The sequence below is a fragment of the Echiichthys vipera genome (genome assembly GCF_963691815.1).
Source record: "Echiichthys vipera genome assembly, chromosome: 3".
In the NCBI taxonomy this organism is placed as follows: domain Eukaryota; kingdom Metazoa; phylum Chordata; class Actinopteri; order Perciformes; family Trachinidae; genus Echiichthys; species Echiichthys vipera.
This window is the reverse complement of record NC_139828.1, coordinates 23,009,450-23,033,850: the sequence shown is the minus strand read 5'-3', so window position 1 is coordinate 23,033,850 and position 24,401 is coordinate 23,009,450. Positions and strand designations below refer to the sequence as shown.

The following is a 24,401-nucleotide window of genomic DNA, read 5'->3' as shown; positions in this document are numbered from 1 at the left end:
TGAATGTAGACTAATAATAGATTTTCTATGAAGCACAAACTGATTTTAAGCCAGGGAATCTGTAAAAAGGCAAAAAGGAGACCATCTGGAGAACCACTGATAAATAAAAATGCTGTCTCTTGTGATTTGGCTGAAGTCAATGAATAAATTACTTTTTTATAATGATAAGAATTATGGAAAGTCTGTGTATTCAGTGCTGACATTTCCCTGCCACCACCCCTGCAGTATGTTAGGGTATGGTCTTAGTACTGAGCTTGAGTATTGTATATTTTAAGTATTTTAGGTTAAAACAGCAGGGCTGACCACAGAGAGTTGCTTGTGATTAGGTAATAGACCTCACTTATCATCTTGGTTTTTTTCCACCTTTACTCGTTGTCACTTGTTGTCATTTAGCCTCTTGGCTGGGCCAAAGGAGGCTGGGACATATCATCTGACTAGGATGTGAGTGGAACAATGAGCTGTGTTTAATTGTAAAGGAGGAGGACATTGGGCGACATGCCCATACCAGGACCACTTGCCCTCACTTTGACACTTGGTGGCTCTTTGGACACAGTTTCCACAAAGCACTAAATGATTGAGCAATCTTGCACCTGATGGTCTATAGGCTTAATAATGAAGCGCGTTGTCCCCTGGCCAGGGTATATTATGTGATCACTACAGGGGGAACTTTTCTGAAATGGGGTTTGGTGATCCAATGTATCTTTGCACAGATGAACATCACTTCACCAAATGTAGACTGGCTTCATGGGAGGTTGGAGAATGTTGCAATAGCATTTTAGATAAATACTCAACATCATGCTCAGTGATCTGTCCAGAATTTCCCAAATATTGTCTTTGCAGCGATTTGTTTTCGAGGACTCTGGTGACAAGATTTTATGTACTGTTTGCAAATGCTATAAGAGAGGAGTTTTATAACTTTATAATAAAGGTACAAATCATATACTTAATTAATGATTAACTAATACATTACTCATGATGATGTAATGCATGAATGAATGCAGGATGCATTCGTGTTTAATTTTGAAGTTATCTCCTCTTGTCCCATGTCTTGTTTTACTCCCTGTCTGTGAAGCCATGCTGGTCTTTCCCTCTACACCTGTTTTGTATCTTCCCTCGTCAGTGTTGCCTGTCCTTATCTGAATGCCAATCAGTGTGTCCCTCTGTATTCCTGTTCCCTGCCCATTCCAGCTGTGTCTTTTCCTTTGATTAGTCCTGTCTAGCTATACTCTTTTCCTATGTTCTTTCTTGTCTGTTTATCATCGCTTTTTCCTGGTTTCAAAGCTGTATTTGATCCTTGAGCTCTGTCTGTTTTGGAAATAAACAGTTTCATCTTTAGTTCTGGTCTCCTGCCTGTTGCTGTATCTGCGTTAGGGTCCACCTGCCTGCTTCAAACCATGACAGTCATACTATTCTGAAATAGCCTTGCACAGATAATATCTAAATGATTCCCACAAACAACTGGTGACCCATCCCAGTGCTTGGATGATGTGGGCATTGATGCTCAATGGCTCTGTGTTGCAGTTTCAAAGACAGCGGCATATGTCTGGTGAGGGACAGAGGTATAGGCAAACTCTTCACCAGTTATTTCAGGGATGTTTTGATGCAGGAAGAGGGAATTCACATACACTGAAGACAGGACAGATGCAGAATGACCTAAAACAATATAGTCAGTAATTTATCCATACTATTGTTTACTTGCACACCTTATTACCCCCTCAGGCTGACTGAGTGCCACAGGAGCTGAAGCACTCATCCAACTTAGGCTAAGACATTCGTGACTGTGGTCTTTTTTGTCCCACGCTCCAGCAGCCAGGAATAACTCTGAGAGGAGCTTGACAGAGTGACTCCAACTTATTTTCAATCTGCTGTCAGGAAGTGGCCTGTCGCGCTGAGATGAAGAGTGACGGAGAGATGTGAATTCAATGGACTGCATTACCGTCTGGCTGAAGCGATTATGACAGAAATGGAAATTATGGTAGTTTCCCTTTTGAAGATGTCTCAGAGTGGGGATCTGCCCACACAGAAAATGGAGGAATTAAGAGTGGTAAAGTACAAATAGGAAATATTGATTTCCATCAGAATAGAGAGAAAGTCACTCTCAGGGGGATCTGTCAGTTTGTGCGTTGAGGACTTGGAGGATAAGCCACTGAAAGAGACTGATGACATCTCAAACGAACAACGTTAATTCCTCAGTCTTCTGTCTACCCTGCATCTATCTGGTGATAGTGTAAGAGTCACTTCTCCAGTTTATTGAGCTCTCAGATGATGACATTTAGCGTGCTGTGTATCAAACTAAATATATCTGACAAAATTCTGAAGAGAGAAAAAATATAATTGTCTGTTTGGAAAACACATTGAGTGTAGAGAAATGAAGAATTAACTTATACTCTCTTCTGCCATAATGCATGCTATAGTCACTAATGGTTGATCAATATAATAGCTCATTTTAATGTTGCCAGTCCTGTGCTAGGTGGGCAGATCTTGTCCCGGTTAGGACTTTGTTACACTGATGAAGAATTATTTATCTAATTTTTTTAAACTACCTTATTCACCTACCTCTATACCTCTGTATATTATAATAATTCATGTGTCACATTGTTTGTGTGGATATAGCGTGTGGATGTATGAGGGTGTGTGTAGGTAATTTATATGTGTACTGTATATGCTGTGGTGTTTATTTAGTGGAATTGGATTTGTCCTTTCAGTTGTGAAATGTTGTGGTCAGAGGGACATTTCACCTTGTGGTGTGATCCCTGTTACGTTTGTATGTATGGTATGTGTAATATGTTATGTCTTACTGTATGTGTTATGTTGTAATTTGTAATTATTTGTCTCAATAAAAAAAGAATGCTAACTGCAAATCACAAGACTATCAAATCAAAAGCATGACAGTAAAACCTGAAAAAGCCACTTTCACTGTGTAATTACCATGTAAAATACATACTTTTGCATCATGGTGTCGTTATAGCAAAAATAAGCCTGCTATTAGTATGACATCTGCACACCTTCTTTCAGGTCAAGGTGCTCCTGTCTGAGCCTGACAACCACCGTCAAAGAGAGGATGACTGTCAATAATGCAGCTATACTGTAAGAGCAGCAGGGTGTGGTGTAGGGAGGAGAAAAGAATTGGAGACTAATAATATAACACATGTTTGCAATTCAATTAAATTCAATTCAATTCAATTTTATTTATAGTGCCAAATCATAACAAAAGTTATTTCAGGACACTTTACAGAGTAGGTAAAGACCACACTCTATGACCTATTTATGATTTACATAGACCCAACAATTCCCCTTATAGAGTAAAGTGCAAATGAAAACCTTCCCTATAACAGGCAGGAACGTCAGAGAGACCCAGCTCTATGGAGGACGGACATCTGTCTGCACTGGTTGGGGAGGAAGAAAAGGAGAGAGAAAGAGAGAAAAGACGGACAGATGGACAGAGAGAGACAAAGACAGTTTACAGAAACTCATCCTTAATTGAATGATGATTAATTTCAAACCTATACTATACACAATCAAATTTAAATTCCCAGGCCAGTACATCACAGACCAGACTACAAACATACAGTATCTTGCATCTTTGTCAGTTTACATGCATTTTGACAGGGTATCTGTTTATTAAAAAAACAACAATTTGTCTCAGTGAATTGTTGAAAAGAAAAACAAGTAGTAGAACAATGCAAAATAGGAAACGCCCACTGCAGCTTATTTCCTCCTTTAACCTCTGGTTAGTACCATGTTAATTATTGATGATCTGTTACTGTAGTGTGTGGTTCAAAATAAGTCATGCAGATGCTTTGTACTCTATGGCTTATATTTTTTCCGTTTGCTGGGTATATCTGTTCTCTGGGATTTCTGATAACCAAAATTACCTATCAAAGAGGGAGTCACACTTTTACACTGCTGCTCATGTTTTTGTCCTGTCTTTCAAGATATGTCTTACAATAAATGACACACATATTGATTGTAGCCCCAGCAACTGATTATGATGTAATGTAATATGTCTGGTGGACAGATGTACACTATCATGGTGGATAATAATACAGCCCTAGGGTTGAGATCCTAACTTGACCACTTGAGAAAAATCCTGTTCAAGTGACCGTTTGAGCAAGATGAAGTTACTTTCATGGTCACTGGCCGAAGCCTAGCATTAACATTCAGCATGTGCACACTCTGGCTCTCTGTCTGCAGGCCCTCCACATGACTGCTACGTGACTACAAAAGATGAATACAAACGGTCTTAATGCAACATAAAAGTAAATTATTCTAATTCATATCCTTGTTGTTGCTACAGTGTACAGCAATCATGTTGCAGATTGGACACAGTAACTCTGAACTTCTAACTGTACTTTAATTTTGGACATTTGGGGCTGATGGCCCTTTCGTATACACCTTGACTTTTCTCAGAAAACATAAAAATGTGTGTGAACTGCAGGGAAAACTGAGTGAGGTCACAGTAGATACAAATCCTCTGACTATATTTGAGGAGGTGATCAATATACAGCTGGTTAAAAACAGGATTTATGAAAAATATAGAAAAATAAATAAAAAATGGTCACCACTACCCTGTTCAGTCTCTCAGCAGTCAATGGCATTCACAGGATCAGTAAAGAACATATCTGATTAAAAGTATATGTGATGAAATGAACAAAGGTAGATGTATGCAGAAATAACTATTAGTCAAAGTAGCACAGGTTATCTGCTTCTCCTGTCTATGTGACACTGGGCCAAAACTGCAGAGTTTCTCTCAACCGTGCCGTGTCAAAGAGACAGAAATCACCTCAGGGAGAGCTTTGAACAATGATGTCAATAGTTTCTTTCTTGATGAGGTGGCAAGTGAAACTCACAAGGCTTCATTGACACAATCAGACATCATCATCTCTCTATCTATCTATCCATCCATCTATCTATCTATCTATCTATCCATCCATCTATCTATCTATCTCTGGCATGGGTGTTTATGGGTATTTGCATGAGCTCAATTATATTATTGAACATACATATTATTATGTATATTATACATGCTATTATTATCAGTGAACCGGTTATTGATAGTGGATATTATAACATCTATTATTACAATCTGCTCAGATGCATGAGAGCACCTCCAGGTGGCATATCCTTGACATTACACACTCAAAGTAAAGTTATTTTTTTAATAACTCATATTTAACACGAGTTTTCAGAATGCAGTCTCTGTTTTTTACTTGAAATATGTCATATTTGCAGCCCTTTAATATCTGCGATAATAGCATCTATTATTTAGGCCTATAATATGGAATTCCAATAAAACTAAAAAGTACGAGGGGTTCCAAGAAAACGTACATTCTTTCGTATTTTCAAAGTATAAGTTGTTTTATATATATATTGTTTAGATTTGATATGTATATATATACGTCACCATATTTTCTTGCATGAGATCATACGTGAGATATTTTTTTTCCATGTAGGAACCTTTGGTGTCACATCATTGGTTGGTACGACATTCAACGCCGTAACTCTTCGTCACTTCCTCCCACGTGAAACGCTCTGTACATGTGAGGAGCAGTGTATCCACTGCAGGTTTATTCACGTTTAAAGGCCACTCGATCACATATTGTCTTCTTATGATAATCGACAGCAGGACTATGGAGTCTTCAGAGGAAGAGGAGCAGCTCGGACAGGAGTCAGAGGAGAACAGTGATTTATCAGACGATGAGGTGAGTGAACTGTTCACATGCTAACGTGGCTAACGTTAGCATCCCAGAGCTAACTAACTGAGAAGTTGTTCAGATGAGACAGACTTGCTTGACGTTGTTTACAGCAACGTTTTGTGAGGAGTTAACGGTCACAAGGACACAGTCCGTAATGTTAATTGATAAAAAGTAGTATTATCTCTCTGTAGCGTGTTTTAGACCTCACGCTGTAAACATTCCCATGTCATATTTCCGCACACCATTGTACAGCTCTCTCACTGAAAAAAAAGTGTTTTTTTGGGGGATATTATTATTATAACATAATATTTTATTGTAACATTTTCAATTCTATATTCAATGTTTCTTGACTTTTGTAGGGTTTTCCTTTTCAAATCCCACCCGTGTGAAAACCATGTTTGGTACCTGATTCTGATTTAACACTGACTGTTCCTTTGCTCAAGCATGCTGTGTGTGTGTTTATACATTGGCAGTAACTGTGTCGGGTGGCACAGCAATATATAACGAATTGAACTATGAATAGAATATTCCTATAACCATTCGTTTTGTGATCCTATTTTTATTTAGAACAAATAAAAACAAAAGAGAATGCTGTTGTATGAAAGATATCAATATACAATAAATTAAAAAAAATACATTTACACATAAGCAGGATAACATACACATGCCCAGGTAGCATACAGGACGCAGTGAGCTACTATCAAACCCAACACTCAAACCCCATACCCCCTATACACCCCCCACACCACCTCACAGTACACACTTCATAATCTTCAGTTAATGTTCCAGTGTGCCATATGGTGTGACAGAAGGCAACGATCTCATCTAACTCAAACATTATCAGACAAAATGAGGCTGAGGCCCTTGATTTGCTCTTTAACATTATCTAATGTCTTAACATTATGCTGTTTGGCACCATGTATCTTAGCCACAGACCTCTCCAAACTCAAAATGTCCATAAAAGACAAATACCATTGTTGTAAGCAAAGTAAGTGTGGTTGCTTCTATCACGTTGCCTATAACCATTTTTTGTTTTGTTTATTAGCTTCAAGAAGCCTTTGCAAAGGGGTTGTTGAAACCAGGGATGAACGTTCTGGTGGATAAACCCAAAAAGTATGTCAACAATGTGGTGAGTGAACTTATAATAACAATCCTGAAATATGCAAATTCCTGTCCAGATTTGGTGAATTTCTATGGGTGGGTAATTAAGACATGTCGTGAATTGAGGAAACAAAGCACATTTAAATCTAAACAGATTTTAGTCAAATGTAATAAGAGAACAAATTTTTCCAACTATTACAAAAATGGTGTTGCGTAACATTTTGGATTTGCTAATGCACTATGATGCGTGTGTGTTATGATGCAGGAGGGTTTGAAACAGTGCCTTGCTGACTTCCGTAAAGACCTTCCCTGGGTGGAGAGGTTGGATATGACCAACCTGCCGGCTGAAGATGTTCTTTCCAAAATTGACGGGAAAGTTCCAAATGTGACCAATGGAGATGTCAATGCAGAAGATGATTTCCAGAGAGAGATGTTCTTGTGAGTGACCATAACTTCATGCATAATGTGATGAAAAAAAGCAATATTCAGAATGTTGTATTATATATATATATATATATATATATTGTAATATAAATGTTTTTACAGCAGTTGTTTTTTTGCGGATCTGACTCTTTTAGATAGTACAGTTAATTTCTTCCTTCTACATCTGATTTTGTCTACCAGTCATTCCAGTAACCCGTATTTATTTTCTCTTACAAGTGCAGTGTAATAATTGATACCGGCTGAACTTGTATGCTTTTGAGGATATATGGAGTCATTAAGAAACATCTAACCCTGCAACAGAGAGTTTGTTTAACCCCCTTTATCCCTCATCTCTGTGGTCATTTATTTAACCCAATCAATAAAGTATTTCTGATTCTGATTCATAGTCACCGTCAAGCCCAAGCTACAGTTCTAGATGCATTGCCTCTCCTGAGCAAGTATGGCATAGCCACCAAGAGGCCTGACGATTACTTTGCAGAGATGGCCAAGTCTGATCAGCACATGCAGAAGGTGAGCAGGTTCTTGAATGTTACTTGAATGACATGTAGTTTTGCTAAATGTAGTTAATGCAAAAAACTAAGTTTTATAACTCAGTCTTATAATATTATTGAAAAACTAACAACCAAAACAGTAAAGCGGACTTAATAACTATTTATTGTTTATATTATTCTGGGAGTTAGAGACACTGGAAGCCTTTAATTGATATATTTGTGGGCAGTTGACATTTGATCACACATACTCTTTCACTGGATTTCAATCCCAATATTTGCACAAACAAAAATGTTTTCTGTTCTTCTTTTTAGATCAGAAAAAAGCTGATCTCAAAGCAGTTGATAATGGACAAGTCGGAGAAGGCCAAGAAGCTGCGCGAGCAAAGGAAGTTTGGCAAAAAGGTTGGTCCCTGTTATTACTCTTAAAAGTCTTGTTTTCAGGGTCAAGTTTTCCTTTTCTTATACAAGTAGAATAGAGTTTAGTGTATGTGTACTAGAGGTCTGCCTTCACACTGGTTATCATTGGTGCGTAATGAGTATGCAAAAACGGATGCTAGACCAGCATCTTAAAGACTTTTCATTGGAGGCTAATAGAAGCAAAATTCCCTCTAAAATGACTTTTTAATGTGTGCCAGGTCCAAATAGAAGTGATTCAGAAGAGGCAGAAAGAGAAGAAAGCTATGATGACTGCTGTAAAGAAATACCAGAAAGGTGAGTTGTTGTTTTTTTAAGAAGTCTGGATTATGCTCACATAACTTTCACTGCACACAGGTGGAAAATGTTTTGCTGTGTCATTTATTGTGCAGGGTAAAAGTAACCTCTGTAAATTACTGTAAAAAGGTTGATGGTTCTTAACATAGACATGCACATTTCCATCACGTAATGTTCCACAAATATGTGAGAATGTTTTCAAATTGAGACTTATGTTTTCTGATCATCCCCACTCCCAGGAATGACCGACAAACTGGAATTCTTGGAAGGAGACCAGAAGAAGGGCAAAGACTCTTCTCAGGGCCCCAACAAACCAGTGAGCAAGAAAGGGTACGGTGTTAAATTTCGGCTAAGCACATTGCGATCATAAAAATCAAGTGTGCAATTTTGCAACTTGTGACGTTTGTGGCAATGTCACAAAAACTTCAATTTTTACTGTTATTTTACAGCCCCAATGCCAAGAGAAAATACAAGGACCAGAGGTTTGGCTTCGGAGGCAAAAAGAGTGGAAAGAAGTGGAACACCAAGGACAGCCACAACGATGTTTCCAGTTTCAAAGCCAAGGTGGCTAACGCAAAGGGCGGCAGGGGAGGAAAGAAAGGCGGCAAGGGGGGGAAACAAAATGTGAGTCACCCACACATAAAACACTGCTGACTTATATAATAAATGTAGAAAAATTCTCAAAGGAAATTATAAAGTTACTAGAAAAACAGTACTCCGTACCAGAGAAGCTCAATTTTTTTTCTCTTTGTTTTTTCAGAAACGGCCGGGCAAGTCTGTGCGCAAGAAGATGAAGTCTCGCTCATAAAAAGTGACCTTGTTGGACCTTGTTTCTGGGCTCCCCACTCACTCCTCGATATACATCAGGAGACATTAAGGAGAACATGGGTGTCTACACTTATTGGTCAACATGCCTTCTGTAAAATGTGAGGACACTTCAAGCCACGCAAAGAGAGAGACGTCCTGCCATATCGCTAAGGAAGCTTTTTGACGGACATGACTAGTAAGGAAAAGGTCTCTTTTGCAGAATTGGTCAACCCAAGAGTGGACTACATAGAGCTACCCACACCACAACATTGTTTTCCAAAAAGAGAGAATGTGAAGGTTAAGAAAACTTTATTAGTTAAGTTGTCTGTGGACATTATTAACTCTTCATATGCTTATTTGTTTTTAAAACCACTTTCTGTGATTCCACCTTACTGTCTACACCAACCTCCTTGCTGTTTCATTTACGGTGTGTGCTCTTCAGAGTTTGGTCCATCTCTTCTATTTTTTTGTAACTCTGCTCCTTCACTCATCAAGTCCATCCCATGTGATGTGGCATTTTATAATATTGAGCAGCTGTTAGTGTTGCCCTTTCCTATTCATTAATATGATTCGTATGTGATGGGCAAGTGTGCTTTGACAAGACCTGTGCATACGTAGCCCCTTTTCTCAGCTTCCTAAGCTGGAAATGCAAAAGGGCACCTTCGGATGATGTATGATAAACAAATAAATCCTAACAACGGTGTCATTTCTTTTTTTAAGATTTACATTTTTTCTGTCTTGGGCTCATTTGCTGAACGCAAGGCAGATTCTTGGTGTTTGGTGATCTCCGTGCTGAATCGGTAAAAATTGAACCTCTTGTCGTTGCGGTTACATGGGACCTGGAGAGACAAAAAAGAAATGAATGAATTCAGGTCAAGCTAAAACTGTGGGCCCTCACGCATTGATATATATACAATTTGATGTTTTGCTCATAATGTCACCCTGATGTTCTGCAGGTTTGTCAAAGCAGTGTTTTCCTCACCAGCAGAGTTGACAACCATCCTATCTCCTGACTCTCAGTCTGTGGCATTATATATTTCTTGGTGGGTTCTTGGCGGGCCTTGTGAAAGGCCTCGATGAAGTCCGCTGGGAAAAAGACACGTATGCGTAATCAAAAAAATCATTCATCTCATTTGGGATCATCGGATTCTGGAGTAATGTGATAGTCTTCTCCAGAGTACAAGAGAAGAGCCGTTACCTTTAGTTTCAAGGGAATCTATGTAAACTTACAGTTCTCTGCAATCACTTCTGTTGGTTTCCTAGACATGGGTTTGTCTGGCAGGATGTGTACTAAAATGTAGTGGACACACATTGTGAGAAAAAAGACACAATATACAATGCAATATACTGTAGCTGAATGTAACACCGGATACATTAATAGACGGCAAAAATACCACTCTGGTACTACATTCAAGATTTCACTTCAGTAAAAGCATAAAAATATCGACAACAGATGTTAACAAAAGTCCATGTTGGGGAGAAAACTATATCATTATTGCAATATTAATACAGATTTTTTAACACTTAAGCAGCATGTTATTGTTAGCACATGGAGCACATTTCAACTATTTTGTTAGGCAGTTTAAACTAGCACAGTGTCGTAAACTGATCATATATGTTTTGCCTGTAAAATCTAAATCTGTAAGTAACTCCCAGCTGTCAAATGTGAAGTATAAGTAGAAAGTAGCATATAATTTAAATACACAAGTGTTCCCTTTTAGTGCTACTTGTATTTAATATGTATTAATACATCTTCAGTGTTTGTTGCGTGGGTGGGAGCTACAGATTTCATTGTGCAATCCTGTGTTTTAGAATGACAAAGTACCTTGAAGGAGAAAAGTTCCCCAAAACTCTACACTGTAAGTTGCTTTGCAGTGTAGGCAGCTGTTGCCAATGCTCGATAGCAACTTTTTCCAGCAGGATTTCCCGCCATTGATATATTAATATTAACCTTTTCTACCAGGCTCATTTTCTCTCCATGGCGGTGTATTGCTGCCACTGCCAGAAATGCAAAAAACTAACCAACATCACGACAAAACGTGAAAACTTTACGGTTATAACGAGATGTTTTGACGCTATAACAATATACAAACGTATCACATAACAAACGGAACAGTTAGTTGATCTATTAATCCCTTTCATCGATTGGAGGAATGGAGCTTGGAGTATAACGTGGGACGTTTCGTTAAAATTATTTTATAAGTATTTTAATGTTAAAATGAGAAATAGTATATTGTTAACAAACTTCACACTATAATGAGATAGTCTAACAGACTGTTCTGTGTTTATGTGTGGAAAGGAGGTGTGTCCCTCTGAGTTGCACTGCGGTCAAGTGAGCCGTCATTTGTTTCTCCGAAGTCAAGCCAGCCGCACGTATATTTGTAGTGCGCCCGTATTGTGATATTTATGGTCAATTCATTGAAACTTCTCAGAGTGACTTCCTGTTTTCAGTTTTCAGAATAAAGTGTGACACAACCAGGCTCATATACGGGATACACACGGAAATAAGAATAATTGCATAACTTTCCCCTGTGGAATATCAGAATCAGTATTTCCTGTGTAGTACAATTTTACATTACCTTAATGAATTATTAAAATTAAACCCTTTCAAAGACTAATTTCACTTCAGGTACAAGAATGTACCTGAAGTGAAATTAGTTTCAACATTGAACATGAAAACCGGAAGTTAATGAATTGACCATAAATATCATAATACGGGTGCACTACAAATATACGTGCGGCTGGCTTGACTTCGGAGAAACAAATGACGGCTCACTTGACCGCAGTTGAGTTGCCGTACGGCGGAAGTTTAGCAGGGTTTTTACCGCTGGTGTTGTGTGTCTCTCGGTCTGAGAAATAAACGGGACAGGAGACGGTATAGCGTGTCCAGCGATGCAACTCTGCTATGTTTTCATGTTTAATCTCAATTCGAGCTGTTTATATCTGTACAGAGCAGGAGAAGATGAAGGAGGACGGAGTGAACTCACATTTCCGGTGCGGGTTGATGCTGAACTCTGTGTGGAGTTTCTGGTATCTTTGCTCTTTCCGGATCGTCTCAACGTGAATCGCGTTTTGATGGACTAAATCCAGTTTCTCCTTTTCTGCCATGTTAAAAAAAAAAAAAAAACTCAAACACTATTAGCACCGATAGCGAGAGCTGGAGAAATGAAGAAGCCTTCGATAACGTGAAGGAGTTTTTATCTGATTCGGTTACCTGGCAACTGTAAACATGGCCTCGCGCTGCAGTAGCGTGACATCAACGCACGGTGGAGCAATAAAGCAACTTTTCACACATACACGGGACTGCATCATGTCTACTGAACCTATTTTGAGGGAGCCTTTATCTGAACTACTTGAGTATTTCTATTTCTTTTACAACTCGGAGGCAAATCCACTTTTTACTCCACTTTGTATATGGCAACTTTAGTTACTCTGCAGATTAATGAAAGTATATAAAGTAGACCTACAGGCCTACCCTGACCAGCTGCAACATTAAAGTGATGTATATGTGAAGCATTGATCATTATTATCTAATCCTATTATTCTGAAGTGTACTTTTAAGTTTAGTACTTTATGTTTTGGTGTGTTTGTATGCTGAAACTTTTGTGATTTTATTCAAGTAAGGTTTTACAAGATTTGACCTGTACCTTGAATATTTACATCGTGGTTTTGCTAATTTTACCTAAATATTTAAGTATTATTATTTTCACTACTGTATCATCTACATTATCATACATCATAAAGTACAAACTAAAACAGCAGAAAAGACAAACAACAATTCAAATATTTAATGTCGCCCAATATTCACCATTATTCTAATATAGGCTATATGTTTGATTATTTAAGATAGGCCGACACAAGGCTGAGATGAACAGTATCAGAGGGGAATAAAAACAACATAAGTAATGAGGAGGTGCGCTTTCTCTTCTTGTTTTTGTTTCGTGTGGTTAAGGTTGAATAGTATTTCAATAAAAAGACTAACCTCTGCTCTCAAACAGCTGTTTTCTTGGTTCATTATATCACTACAAAATACAAAATTAAAGTTATGGCAAAATATATTTTTTATGACCAGGAAGAATAGAAACCTTCATGCCAAGGTTATGTGTCTTTTTGTTTTATATTTGAATGGCTTTTCTGGACAGGCATTCGGGATTAATTCTTCCACATAAAAATAAATCCATAGGGGACTGATCATTCACACATTAAAATATTCAGATTTACAGGAAATACAGTGAGTATCTGGGTTAAAGTCAGACATCAGGAATACATTCAATGTTCGATCTAGCATTTCTGCAACATTTGAAATTAGATTTCCCTTACTGTGCGACTAGAAATGGGGCATTTCTAATTGCTGGTCCCACAGAGCCTTGCAGTCTTCCCACTGACTTCTGGAAGCCATTTGTCCATCCTAATTAATGTTGTTTTTCCTTCAAACAACTGCTGTTTTGTGCCATGTTGTAAATGTTTGCCTGGAGAAAGAAAACCCATCAAAATGTAGTGAAAGAGCGCTGAATGAATGAATACTTCCAGACTGTGAGAAAATGTAGTCTGCCTGAGTACAGTGATTTGTGTTGTTTTGCTTGCATATGTTCTCTGAGGGCGACAAATGACAGTTGAGGTATTTTTCTCAGTTCACTCAACAAGGCTGTCCACTGTTCCTCTGACTCCTGCACAAACACACACATCGGGGTGTAAAAAAAGAAAGTACTGGCTTTCATGACATGGTAAATATGTTAGTTAGTCTTTTTTGTCTACCTATGTCAATTTAAAAATAGTAAACTCAATGGCATGTTATTCTGAAGTTATACATTTTTCTTCCATTTTCCTACCATGCCATAATGTAAGGGAGAGATGCATACCCCTAATACCTTTCACTGCATGTGAAAAAGCCTGTTCAAGCGCTTACATTTCTCGCTCAACAGCTGTGAGCATTTCACGCTAACAAGAAACAAACTTTTAAGAAAGTATCAAGAGCTACCAGAGATGACCTTTGACCTTTTGACAGTGCAGTGTATGTAAAAAAACATGGAGTGGCATTTGTTCACATTGTCTCGGTGTACACTTGACTTCCCCTGCTCTCTGTGATGTCACGGATCACACATAAATAACAGTACATTCACATCTTGTAAATAGTACTTATGGTTGGGTGGTTGCTGTTGGGTGCGCTGATACAGAGTTACAAAACTGCTGCCTGCTGACTTCTCACCACTTGTCTCCTCACATTTAATTTCCCTTTCATTTGGTTTCCCCCTCCTCCTCTCCCTCCAGTCACACTGTCCCATCTGCTTTTCATGGAAGTAATCACTTTGTTTTTACGCTCCCCCTTTCCTATCTTTGTGCGGTTGTGTGAACTTTGTGCGTATGTGCTTCTGACAGCTTAATAAAGGTTGAGATGTCGAGCTCTTGGTTCCCGTCTCATAACCCAATTCAAGCTTTATTGGCCCCTGTGTGAAAGAAATGATGGAAACAGGTAATAACTCAAACACTGGAGGGGGAGATTTCTGTGTGGGTGGGTGACAAGTACCCTGCAGCGTTTGTGTACGTGTGCGAGGAAGAGTGAGCAATATGTATTACGGGAGGATTGCAGGGCTTGTGGTGTCAAGTTTAGTTCCCCGGCTCCTGTCACAGTGTCGGGCCGAGTTATCATCAAGGCAGCTTTTGAGTTCTTCAGGCTGAGGAAAGTCTCGGGCCAGTTTGTGAGTTTGTTCAAAATCTCGTGTTAAATGCCAGCGAAGGCACTACACATTGTGTGTGAGTTGACCGAATATGACGATGTTTCATTCTCCCACTCTAACATGTATACTTAAAGAGGAGCCATTTGTAAATCCAGTAATGTTTGTTATCAGCAGGGGTCTCTCCACCACCCCCTGAGTGTTGGTAGGAAAGAAGCATTTTGTTTGGTTTAAAAGTGGCAGAGCAGACTCATTAATGACTGACTAGTGTGAGGTGAAGTGTGGTGAAAGCATTATCCTGTAAAGTTTTGAGGGACCTCATTAAATGGCATGAATGTTGATATTCATGTAAAATTTTATATCATCGTACTTTTCCTTCCTTATTTGTACTCATTAAAAAAAATATATGCTTTTTCTCTCAGGTTTGTCCCTAAGTTGTTGACCTTGTGGATCTTGGGTCTTTTTCTCACATCTGAACAAATCTGAAGGTGTCATTTTGCATTATTACTAAGAGGTGTAAATTTAACATTTATGAAATATGACGCATTGCATTGTGGGACGGTTAGCATAGAGTAGTATAAATGCCATATGCACAATTTGTTTTATTTCCAATTCACATATTTGAGGGCACAATTCGAAGCACAAATTTACAGTCAGAATCCGGATACTTAAATAAAATGGCAGAAAGCAAATATAGAGCACTAATAGGGAGTGATATCAGACAGAGTGTGCGCTCAAGATAGACCTCAAAAATATAAAAAGACCAAAAATAGATGAAAGTGACACATCATAAATGCAAATGACCCCTTGTGTAATAGTGTGCACCTCTCTTTGCGTGTTGCACACCTACATGGATTTTGGTAAATGACTGGTTTGTAGTGACCTGCTATTCAACACTTGTCATGCTCTGAGGAAGGTGTTTGGCTGAAATGTGTCAGAAATTATGTTGTAATTTAAAATGAATCTGCACACATTAACTGCTGCGCCGACGTTTTCTACTTTTGAGTGTTGATTGCATGATGTGGCATTTTAACTAACTGATATAATATATGATCTGAAGGCTTCACACCAACACAGACATGAAGCGACCTTGTCTCCATTACAACTGGGGCCTTTTTTCCCAATAAAAATGCAAAAATTTTAAAGTAAACATAATGAAATGTTTGTTGCATGTCATTTTATGCCATGTAGACACACAGTGCTTTCAACTGTAAAACCACCTGCATCAGTCCAATAACATTTTGGAAAGTCTAAAAGAGCTGCAGGATTTTTTTGGCCCCTATTTAAGTTAGCATTTAGTGCTACACCGGAAATTAGCCAGCTCGGACTGGAAGTCTTGGTTAGAGTGATTGGTTAGAGAAATTCCCCAAAATCCCCTCCCCCACAGAAATCAGTCAGAGTGCAGGCAATGCCAGACCAAGGTTGGAAATGTAGTGTAACTAGTTTACAATTCTGTCTGATATCAGGCAAATCCACATTAAAGTGTAATTCCGGCGCAAAAAACCATCCCATGGTCTTCTTCGGCACTTACACCAGATAAGCCACCGAGACAGTTTTTTTTGTGTGCCAACTATTAACGGAGAAATGCCGGAGAGTTGCTAACAGCCGGACTTGGCTAACACTGATTAGCTCAGGCAGTTCGGTGAAGGCATTTAAACGGCTTTTTATCCACTAATACTGCCTAAAATAACACCAAACCTTTTGCAGGAGCATGACGAGAGTCCCTAAACATAAAACAAAGCACCTTGGGCTCCTTCCTTTTAGATTGACTTTGGTAATCTACTTGAATGGACTTTACTATGAGAGGAGCTGGTACCGGGGACAGTTTGGTAATTCTTTCAAAACATTCTTTTAATAAACTCCGGGTTCACTAACTATGTTGTTGGCTTCTTTTTATGTGTAAGGATACTTATCATGCTACTGTAGAGGTTTGGTGTTATTTTGAGCAGTATTAGTGGTTAAAAAAGCGGTTTCAATGCCTTCTCTGTACTGCCCCAAGCTAATCAGTGTTAGCCACATCCGGCTGTTAGCAACTCTCCGGGATTTCTCCGTTAATAGTAGGTTACACGAAAAATAAATGTCTCGATGACTTATTTGATGTATGTAAGTGCCGAATAAGACCATGGGATGATTTTGCACCGGAATTACACTTTAATATTACAGGAGGCGTATACAGACTGGAAATTGGTTATTTACGATGATTTTGTAACATAAGTAATTAACGTTACTTACGACCTTATGTTAAACCAAACTACAATGTTTTCCTTACTTACCTACCTTAAGTTTTTATTGAATCGTCAAAACTGCGACCATAGTGAAGCGTCATAGTTTGGCGCATGAAAGTGACGTCAATGGGTCCTGAATGAGGTCATGTTGGAAGGACACATGCATTATGAGTGTGGGTGCCTTTGCTCCTGCCTTCCCCTCACAGATCACTCTCTTTCTTTCAAGCTAACTCCATGCACAGCACCAGCTCCAGCCTCTGACCTATCCTAACATTACTCTGCTTTAATTACCAAGTGCTCTTTATTGCCTGTTAATTGAAACACCACGTCATGTATTATTCAGGCATTTTCTCCACCATTGCACCCTTTTTCCTGTCACACGCCATCTAATGCAGTATAACATGTGTATGATGGCTAATAAAAGTCGCTGATATTTTTCTAAGAGGGAGAAATGTTTGCAGAGCTTTTAATCCCTCTTTATTTATTTTTTCAGTCTAGTAGCTGCTGACCTTTGCTTGGAGTGTCTGACTGAGATTCAGAGGAAGCTGTACCATTTTCAATCAAGCACCACTTAATAAAAATGTTAATTGATTTCTGTTGCAAAATGCAGTCTTAAATGGAATGTTAAAGAGCTTCTTCCATTGAAAATGCACCCGTTTAACCAGTGCATAACCAGTGATAAGCACATGATGGGGGAGTATGGTAACCTTCAACATGACAATAAGCTGCAACATGGTATACACTGGAGATAAAAATCAGAGAACAAATTATTAATACTTGGTTCATTCTGAAATATTGTTATTTTTTTGTTCAGAATTTGATAGAATATCTGCTGTGGCTATACCACTGCTGTACTAGTTTTTTAGAATGTTTTTAAATAACCAAAATACTTCAATTTATTTTGTGAGAACAGTAACCACAATGTCAGAAAAGAAGATTTGAACATTGTTTTCTTAGGGCTATAGGATTCAAAAATGAATAGGTGTGTAGAGGCCACAGCTTTGAATGACCTCAGCACATCTGCACCCACAGGACATCACTAGTTTCTAAAACTGCTCTGGTTTGATCTTGGTCCGTTCTTCTTCAGTCTCTCTTTAACAGTTCAGTAACTGTAGTGGGTTTCTTAGCCATTACATTGTTGCCAAGGATTTTCCAGAGATTCTCTATGGGGTTTAGGTCTGGACTCTGACACTTCTTCCTCCAAATTTAACTGACTTCTTTAGACACTTTGAGTTCAGTCGTTCCCAGTCCAACACCAGATATAATGTTTTCGATCAGACACAAATAAATTGAACTTAAGCAATTCAATTCAATTCAATTTTATTTATAGTGCCAAATCATAACAAAAGTTATCTCAGGACACTTACAAACTAGGTAAAGACAACACTCTATGACTTATTTATGATAAACATAGACCCAACAATTCCCCCTGTAGAGTACGGTGGCAATGAAAACCTTCCCTTTAACAGGCAGGAACGTCAGACAGACCCAGCTCTATGGAGGACGGACATATGTCTGCACCAGTTGGGGAGGAAGAAAAGGAGAGAGAAAGAGAGAAAAGACGGACAGATGGACAGAGAGAGACAAAGACAGACACAAAGACAGAGACAGACACATTTCCAGTAACTATAATAATATCTATAGTAATGTGAATATGACTTATATGTTATGGCAGTTAATACAGCAGAATAGTAGAAACAAGCACAGCTAAGGTGATAGATTATAATAGCAGCAGGAAGCGTCATGCAGGACCACGGCAGCAGGCACCACCATGATCAGAAGTACAATTAGTAACATGCAATGATGAGACAGAGAGGAGAGAAGCTCAGAGTATCTGGAAAAGTATTATCCCCAGGCAGACTAGGCCTATAGCAGCATAATTAAGCAGAACAAAATCAGCTTAAAAATAACAACATTGCCAAGGGCTCGTAAGCCCTAGCTGTAAGCTTTATCAATGTCATGTCATGCTTCGGGGGATGTTTTACTGCAGCAGGAGTTGGGCAGCTACATGGCAGGGAGAATGCAAACATTTATAACGTAAACGTAGACGTTAAACGTCTCCCAATCAGCTGCAATCTTCATGCAAGGCAATGCCCCCGTCACACTGCAAAACATGTTAAGCAGTTCCTTGAGGCTAAGGATATTGAATCAGTGATATGACCAGCCCAGAGTCCAGAACTAAACCCCATAGAGGATCTCTGGAAAATCCTTGGCAACAATGTAATGGCTAAGAAACCCACTACAGTTACTGAACCGTGGAAGTCTGGACTCTAAGAAGAATGGACCAAGATCAAACCAGAGCAGTGTGAGAAACCAGTGATGTCCTGTGGGCGCAGATGTGCTGAAGTCATTCCAAGCAAGGGCCTCTACACTTCCTATTCATTTTTCTTATCCTATAGAAGAAAACATTTTTTAAATTGTCTCTTCTGACACGATGGTTACTGTTCTCTAATTGTGCTCACTGCTTTTTTTTTTGTGTGTCTTGGTTATTTTAAAAAGTGGTATAGCCACAGCAGATATTCTATCAAATTCTGAACAATGAAAAGATAACAGTATTTTAGAATCAAGTATTAATAATTTATTCCCCAATTTTGATCTCCAGTTCACAGTATATCCAAGGGTAAAGTAGGCCTTCTCCATGCATTACCCAGTGTACATGTTCATTTTTGTTTTTTTATTTAATGGGCATCACATTCTAACTATATACAAATAATTTGAGTGTTTATTTTGGTATCTAAAACGTAACTGAATGAATAATCAATGTAATTAATTATTTTAGTGCCATGCCGTAAGTGTTTCAAGTTGCCGACCATGAACCATCATTCCACATTTCTCTCTGCCCTCATTTCCTATGATTTCTCTGCTGTTGACTTAATAATTAAGGCATAAAATGTCCCCTAAAGTACTAACTTAAAATAATACAGTCATGTATCAAAATAATCTAATTTTGGAATGACATGCCTCTGCTCTTCCAAAATGAGCGTAGTTTTTGTTTTTTTGTTTTTTGTTCTTATATTTCCGAATATTCACGTGAACATTTTCTGTTATGACACCTCTACAGCATATGGTTACATTAAAATTCAGTTTATGCAACTACATGTTTCATAGAAATTAGGTTTGTACACTTCTAATTTGCAACTGCAAATATTGTATGTTTTGGGAGAAATGTAATACCGCCCTAAATTATTATTTTGATTAAGCTAAGGTGCAAATTGCTTATCTGCAAATGTTCTATAACAAAATATTTCTTATTTTTTCTCTTACAATGGGCAATTGTAGTAAAGCATGGTTAAGGTTTACTTGATTATGTTTAGGGACTCATAACATTTGATTAAGGTTAGGAAAAATTGTTGTTTTGATTAAAAATCAAAATAGCAGTGATTTGTTGTAAGAGATAGACATATTTGCTTACATTTACCCCAAGCCCTGATTCATTCTAAATATGAGATCAAGTGTTTAGGTTTGTTGCCTAAACCTAAACACATACAGACCTCCAGATGGAATCCTCCATCTTTGGTATCATACATACAAACAATACAATTTTTTTTTGAGATAACAAGGTTAACCTCTTGGTTGAAGTTAAAGAACGATAATGGTCACAATATATAACATTTTTCATGCCCGACAAAACCTCGTCCTTCGACGGTCTTGTCTCCTCCACCTAATATATTGTTATTAATATAATATATTATACCATGATATTAAGTTAAATGTTATTTAATGAAAGAAACCAAATGTTGGTTTGTACACATTCATTTAATTCAAGGCTGACAGTAAAGAAGTAAAGAATTTGTTTAGGAGATCACTAAACTGTACAGTGATCTCCAGTGAAGACCGTGAGAAAGTAGCTTTGTGGTTTGGCTCTGGACCCCCGTGTCTGCTCTGTCTGTGGCTGCCAGTCAACCAGAACACTAATCTAACAGCAGATACAATCCACCCATCTCAGCCCTTTGTCTCCTCACGCACTGCGATAATAATTAATCTCAGCTTTTTATCCAATTTTTTTTAACCCCAGTGGAGAGACTGTGAGTGTTTACTTATCTGATTATGGATTTTTATCCTCCTCTCTTTTAAACAACTCATGTTTGGAGAAGCAGGGCACCTTTATGCAGAGGCACACACACACAAACACACCTATGCTGTTCTATCTATTCACCTCACGCTGGAAACAGCAGGTGATAGCAGTAGCACATGTACTGGTACATGTACGGACACACATACACATTGTCCTTTCCAGGTTGTTTTGATAGTCATGTAGGTGTCTGGGGCTCCCTGGAGACATCATGGTCGTGGGAAAGCTGTCTTCCCATCAGATGGTAGCTCTGTGTCACCATTGCTCTTGTCTGTAATCTCCTGTTTTGTCTCACTGAAGGAGACTTTCTCAGGTAGGACAGAGGAAAGCAGAGATTACTGCAGTATAGATTAGGACAGACCTCAGTGCAGATGTCTATACCATGATGTTAGTCCCTCAAACAGAAATTTATACAGTACATGTAATTAAAATGAGGGGAGGAAAATGAACAAATTTTACCTTTTAAGCTGTTGTTAAGTTATTGACTGCTGCTCAGTCACTGTGGAGCTGAACACTCAAATGTTGAAATGATTTATGGCAGTGAGGTTTTGCATTCACTTTTCCACCTCAGTCTCTTATTATTTACTACAAAGAAGTTATGTTGCTGTTCCCAATGGAGAAGGTAAACATGTTTTGAACATCAAATATAAAGTGTAAGCAGTGAAAGTTAAAATGTTATCGTCTTTTCTTGTTCTTTTTCAGCAGGATCCCAGGTGGCAATTATCCGTGCCTCAATCATGAGTGCACAATGGGACATTTTATGTGACGAGAAATATTATTTAATTTGCACACAAAAATGTATATGTATGTAATAAATGTGCTGAGGTACTTTGCTCCTTTGCTCTTTCAAAAACCTTGAATTGGATTGCTCGCTCTGACATCTCTCTATTAATTGCATGTATATAGGTCCTGTCCGGGCATGTGTGTGTATTTCGGGCCTGTGTGTGTAACATGAATAACAATAATAGACTGAAAATTGAATTTCCCCATTGCGGGAAAAATAAAGGAACTCTTCTTCTTCTTCTTGTACGATAATTAATTACAACAGCACCGGAAGAAATAAACACAACACAGTCACACATAAGTTGTTTATACAGTTTTGGTTACATACATAGTTTTATGAAACTCTGCCATGGTTTCTTGGGTAAAAGTCTTATGTTTGATTTGTTGGGTTTGCGGTTGAAAGCGGTTGAAAGCTTGATGCATTTCACACTGACACTAAAGAGTGCCGTGTGTCGGTTTCAAACCCCAAGAGCCATGGCAACAAAATTAAACTGAACTTCAAATGCTCAGGCTTGAGGCACAAATATACCATCATTCCCAGGCAGCAGTGTGATGTGAAAACCTGGGTGTGTCCAGCAACACTTTTAAAGGAGCTAATAATCTCATCTTTCTTCATATTTGCCTCCTGACCGCAGTAACTTGTCTTCATTAGCAGCGATGGCCTGGAGTGAGTGTGTCAGGTTGATGGGTTTTCAGTACCATGCCTGCTAGCAAGAGCAAGTGATTAGCTCATCGTTAGCTGGGTAAGTGGTGGCAAAACAGGACACCCCTGGGTCTGTGGGTGTGCGAGAGAGGCAGTGTGCATGGATATATGACATGAAACATGAACGTTTTTGAATGTGAGACACTGGTGGCGCACTCTGACTCACATCGATTTGCTGAATAAATTGTGTTTTCGCTCTCTGCCCTGATGCTTCATTTGTCGCCCACATCAGTAATGTGTGTGTTGTGTGGGTTCTCTCCGGGTTCTTCTGCTTCCTCCCACAGTCCAAAGATATGCACGTGTTAGGTTAATCAATGACTCTAAACTGCCCGTCTCTATGTGCCCTGTGATAGACTGGCATCCTGCCCAGGGTGTACCCCACCTCACGCCCAAGGTCAGCTGGGAGTGGCTCCAGCGACCCTGATAGGGTGATGGATGGATGGATGGATGGATGGATGGATGGATAACAATTATTGTGTTTGTATTACAGCTCCAGATTTGGCCTCTTGTGTATGTGGGCAGGTGTGTGTTTGTTGGGAGTGCTCTGTGCGAAAATTCTCTCAAACACACCCATTTAGACAACTTACTAGATTTTCCACGCAAGAATGATCAATTTCATGTGTTGCCGCAATGCAATCACAGTCTAAGTGTTGATATATAAAAAGAAAAAATAACATGAAATAAAAAATCTTTGCTTATTTGAACATATGTAAATGATTCTTGCACTAGTAGCCTAGTATTTTCATGGTTGAGTGCACTTATTGTTTTTGTTTCATTATTACTGTTTTGGATAAAAGTGTCAGCTACATTAATGTAATTTAATGGTGACTAAACACCAAAATAATTGGCCAGGGAATTTACATATTTTGAACAGAGGATGATAGCACACAATTGTCTCACAAACATTTTACTTTTTTAAACAGCATCAGATACCACCTTAAATATTTTTACGGTGATATTACCACCCTTTTGGCCATCTGCAATCAGTGGCATCATCAACAAGTTAAATAAAACAACTGAGTTCTTCACAAACACTTATTGAACATTAGAAAACAAAATGAAAAAAAATCCATATACATTATAGGCACGCAATTTCCTGCTTACATCTGAATAACCATAAAAACAGATTCATGGAAACCAAATTGTATTTTTTAAAATCATCTGCTTGTGAAGTTCTCTTTAAAGGACCACATTTCTGTTTTAACCCCCTTTGTGTGTATCTTTGAGGTCTAACAAACATACAGTATATAATGCATTTACTTGTTTTACCTCGTAAAACATTTGCAAAGCTAAGTATTACATTTTCCCTATAAGTGTCCAATTTCTTCCACAGTTTTGGTGCAAGTGAGTAGTTTCTCAGATTTCAGACTTCTTTCCATTTGTAATATGAAGTACAAAACATAAAAGAAAACAGAGGTACAAAGGAAAATGGCCAGCAAAAAGGCACCCATGAGGCACATGCTGCAATAGACTTATTGGTATTGGTATATTTAAATAAAAACAAGTTTTCAGCACCACTTTGACAAATTGTCTACATTGCCAAGCAGCTGTAGCATTGCAACAATTTGTTACCTGTTTTCCTCAGATCATTTTGCTCCCTCACTATTGCTACATCCTGCTGCCTGTGTGATTACCTGCTTTCCTGCCTCTGCTTCTTTTGATTTGTGCTATTTACCTTTGCTACTTTTAAAGTATA

The 24,401-nt window shown here is 38.4% G+C and overlaps 2 protein-coding genes across 2 annotated transcripts; one reads left to right on the top strand and one right to left on the bottom strand.

Moving 5' to 3' along the window:
- The first annotated feature begins 5,533 nt into the window (after positions 1–5,533).
- On the top strand, positions 5,534–9,901 carry ebna1bp2 (EBNA1 binding protein 2). The gene is made up of 9 exons (XM_083911504.1): positions 5,534–5,702; positions 6,742–6,825; positions 7,063–7,235; positions 7,628–7,751; positions 8,045–8,134; positions 8,368–8,443; positions 8,683–8,773; positions 8,893–9,067; positions 9,204–9,901. Exons 1-9 carry the CDS (start codon positions 5,610–5,612, stop codon positions 9,249–9,251), a joined length of 954 nt encoding a protein of 317 aa, XP_083767630.1. The 5' UTR covers positions 5,534–5,609; the 3' UTR covers positions 9,252–9,901.
- A 71-nt stretch (positions 9,902–9,972) lies between these two features.
- On the bottom strand, positions 9,973–12,358 carry cfap144 (cilia and flagella associated protein 144; the record flags this gene model as incomplete). Its single annotated transcript, XM_083911463.1, has 4 exons — positions 9,973–10,089; positions 10,233–10,336; positions 10,481–10,540; positions 12,238–12,358. 4 exons carry the CDS (start codon positions 12,356–12,358, stop codon positions 9,973–9,975), a joined length of 402 nt encoding a protein of 133 aa, XP_083767589.1.
- Between the last annotated feature and the right edge of the window lie 12,043 nt (positions 12,359–24,401).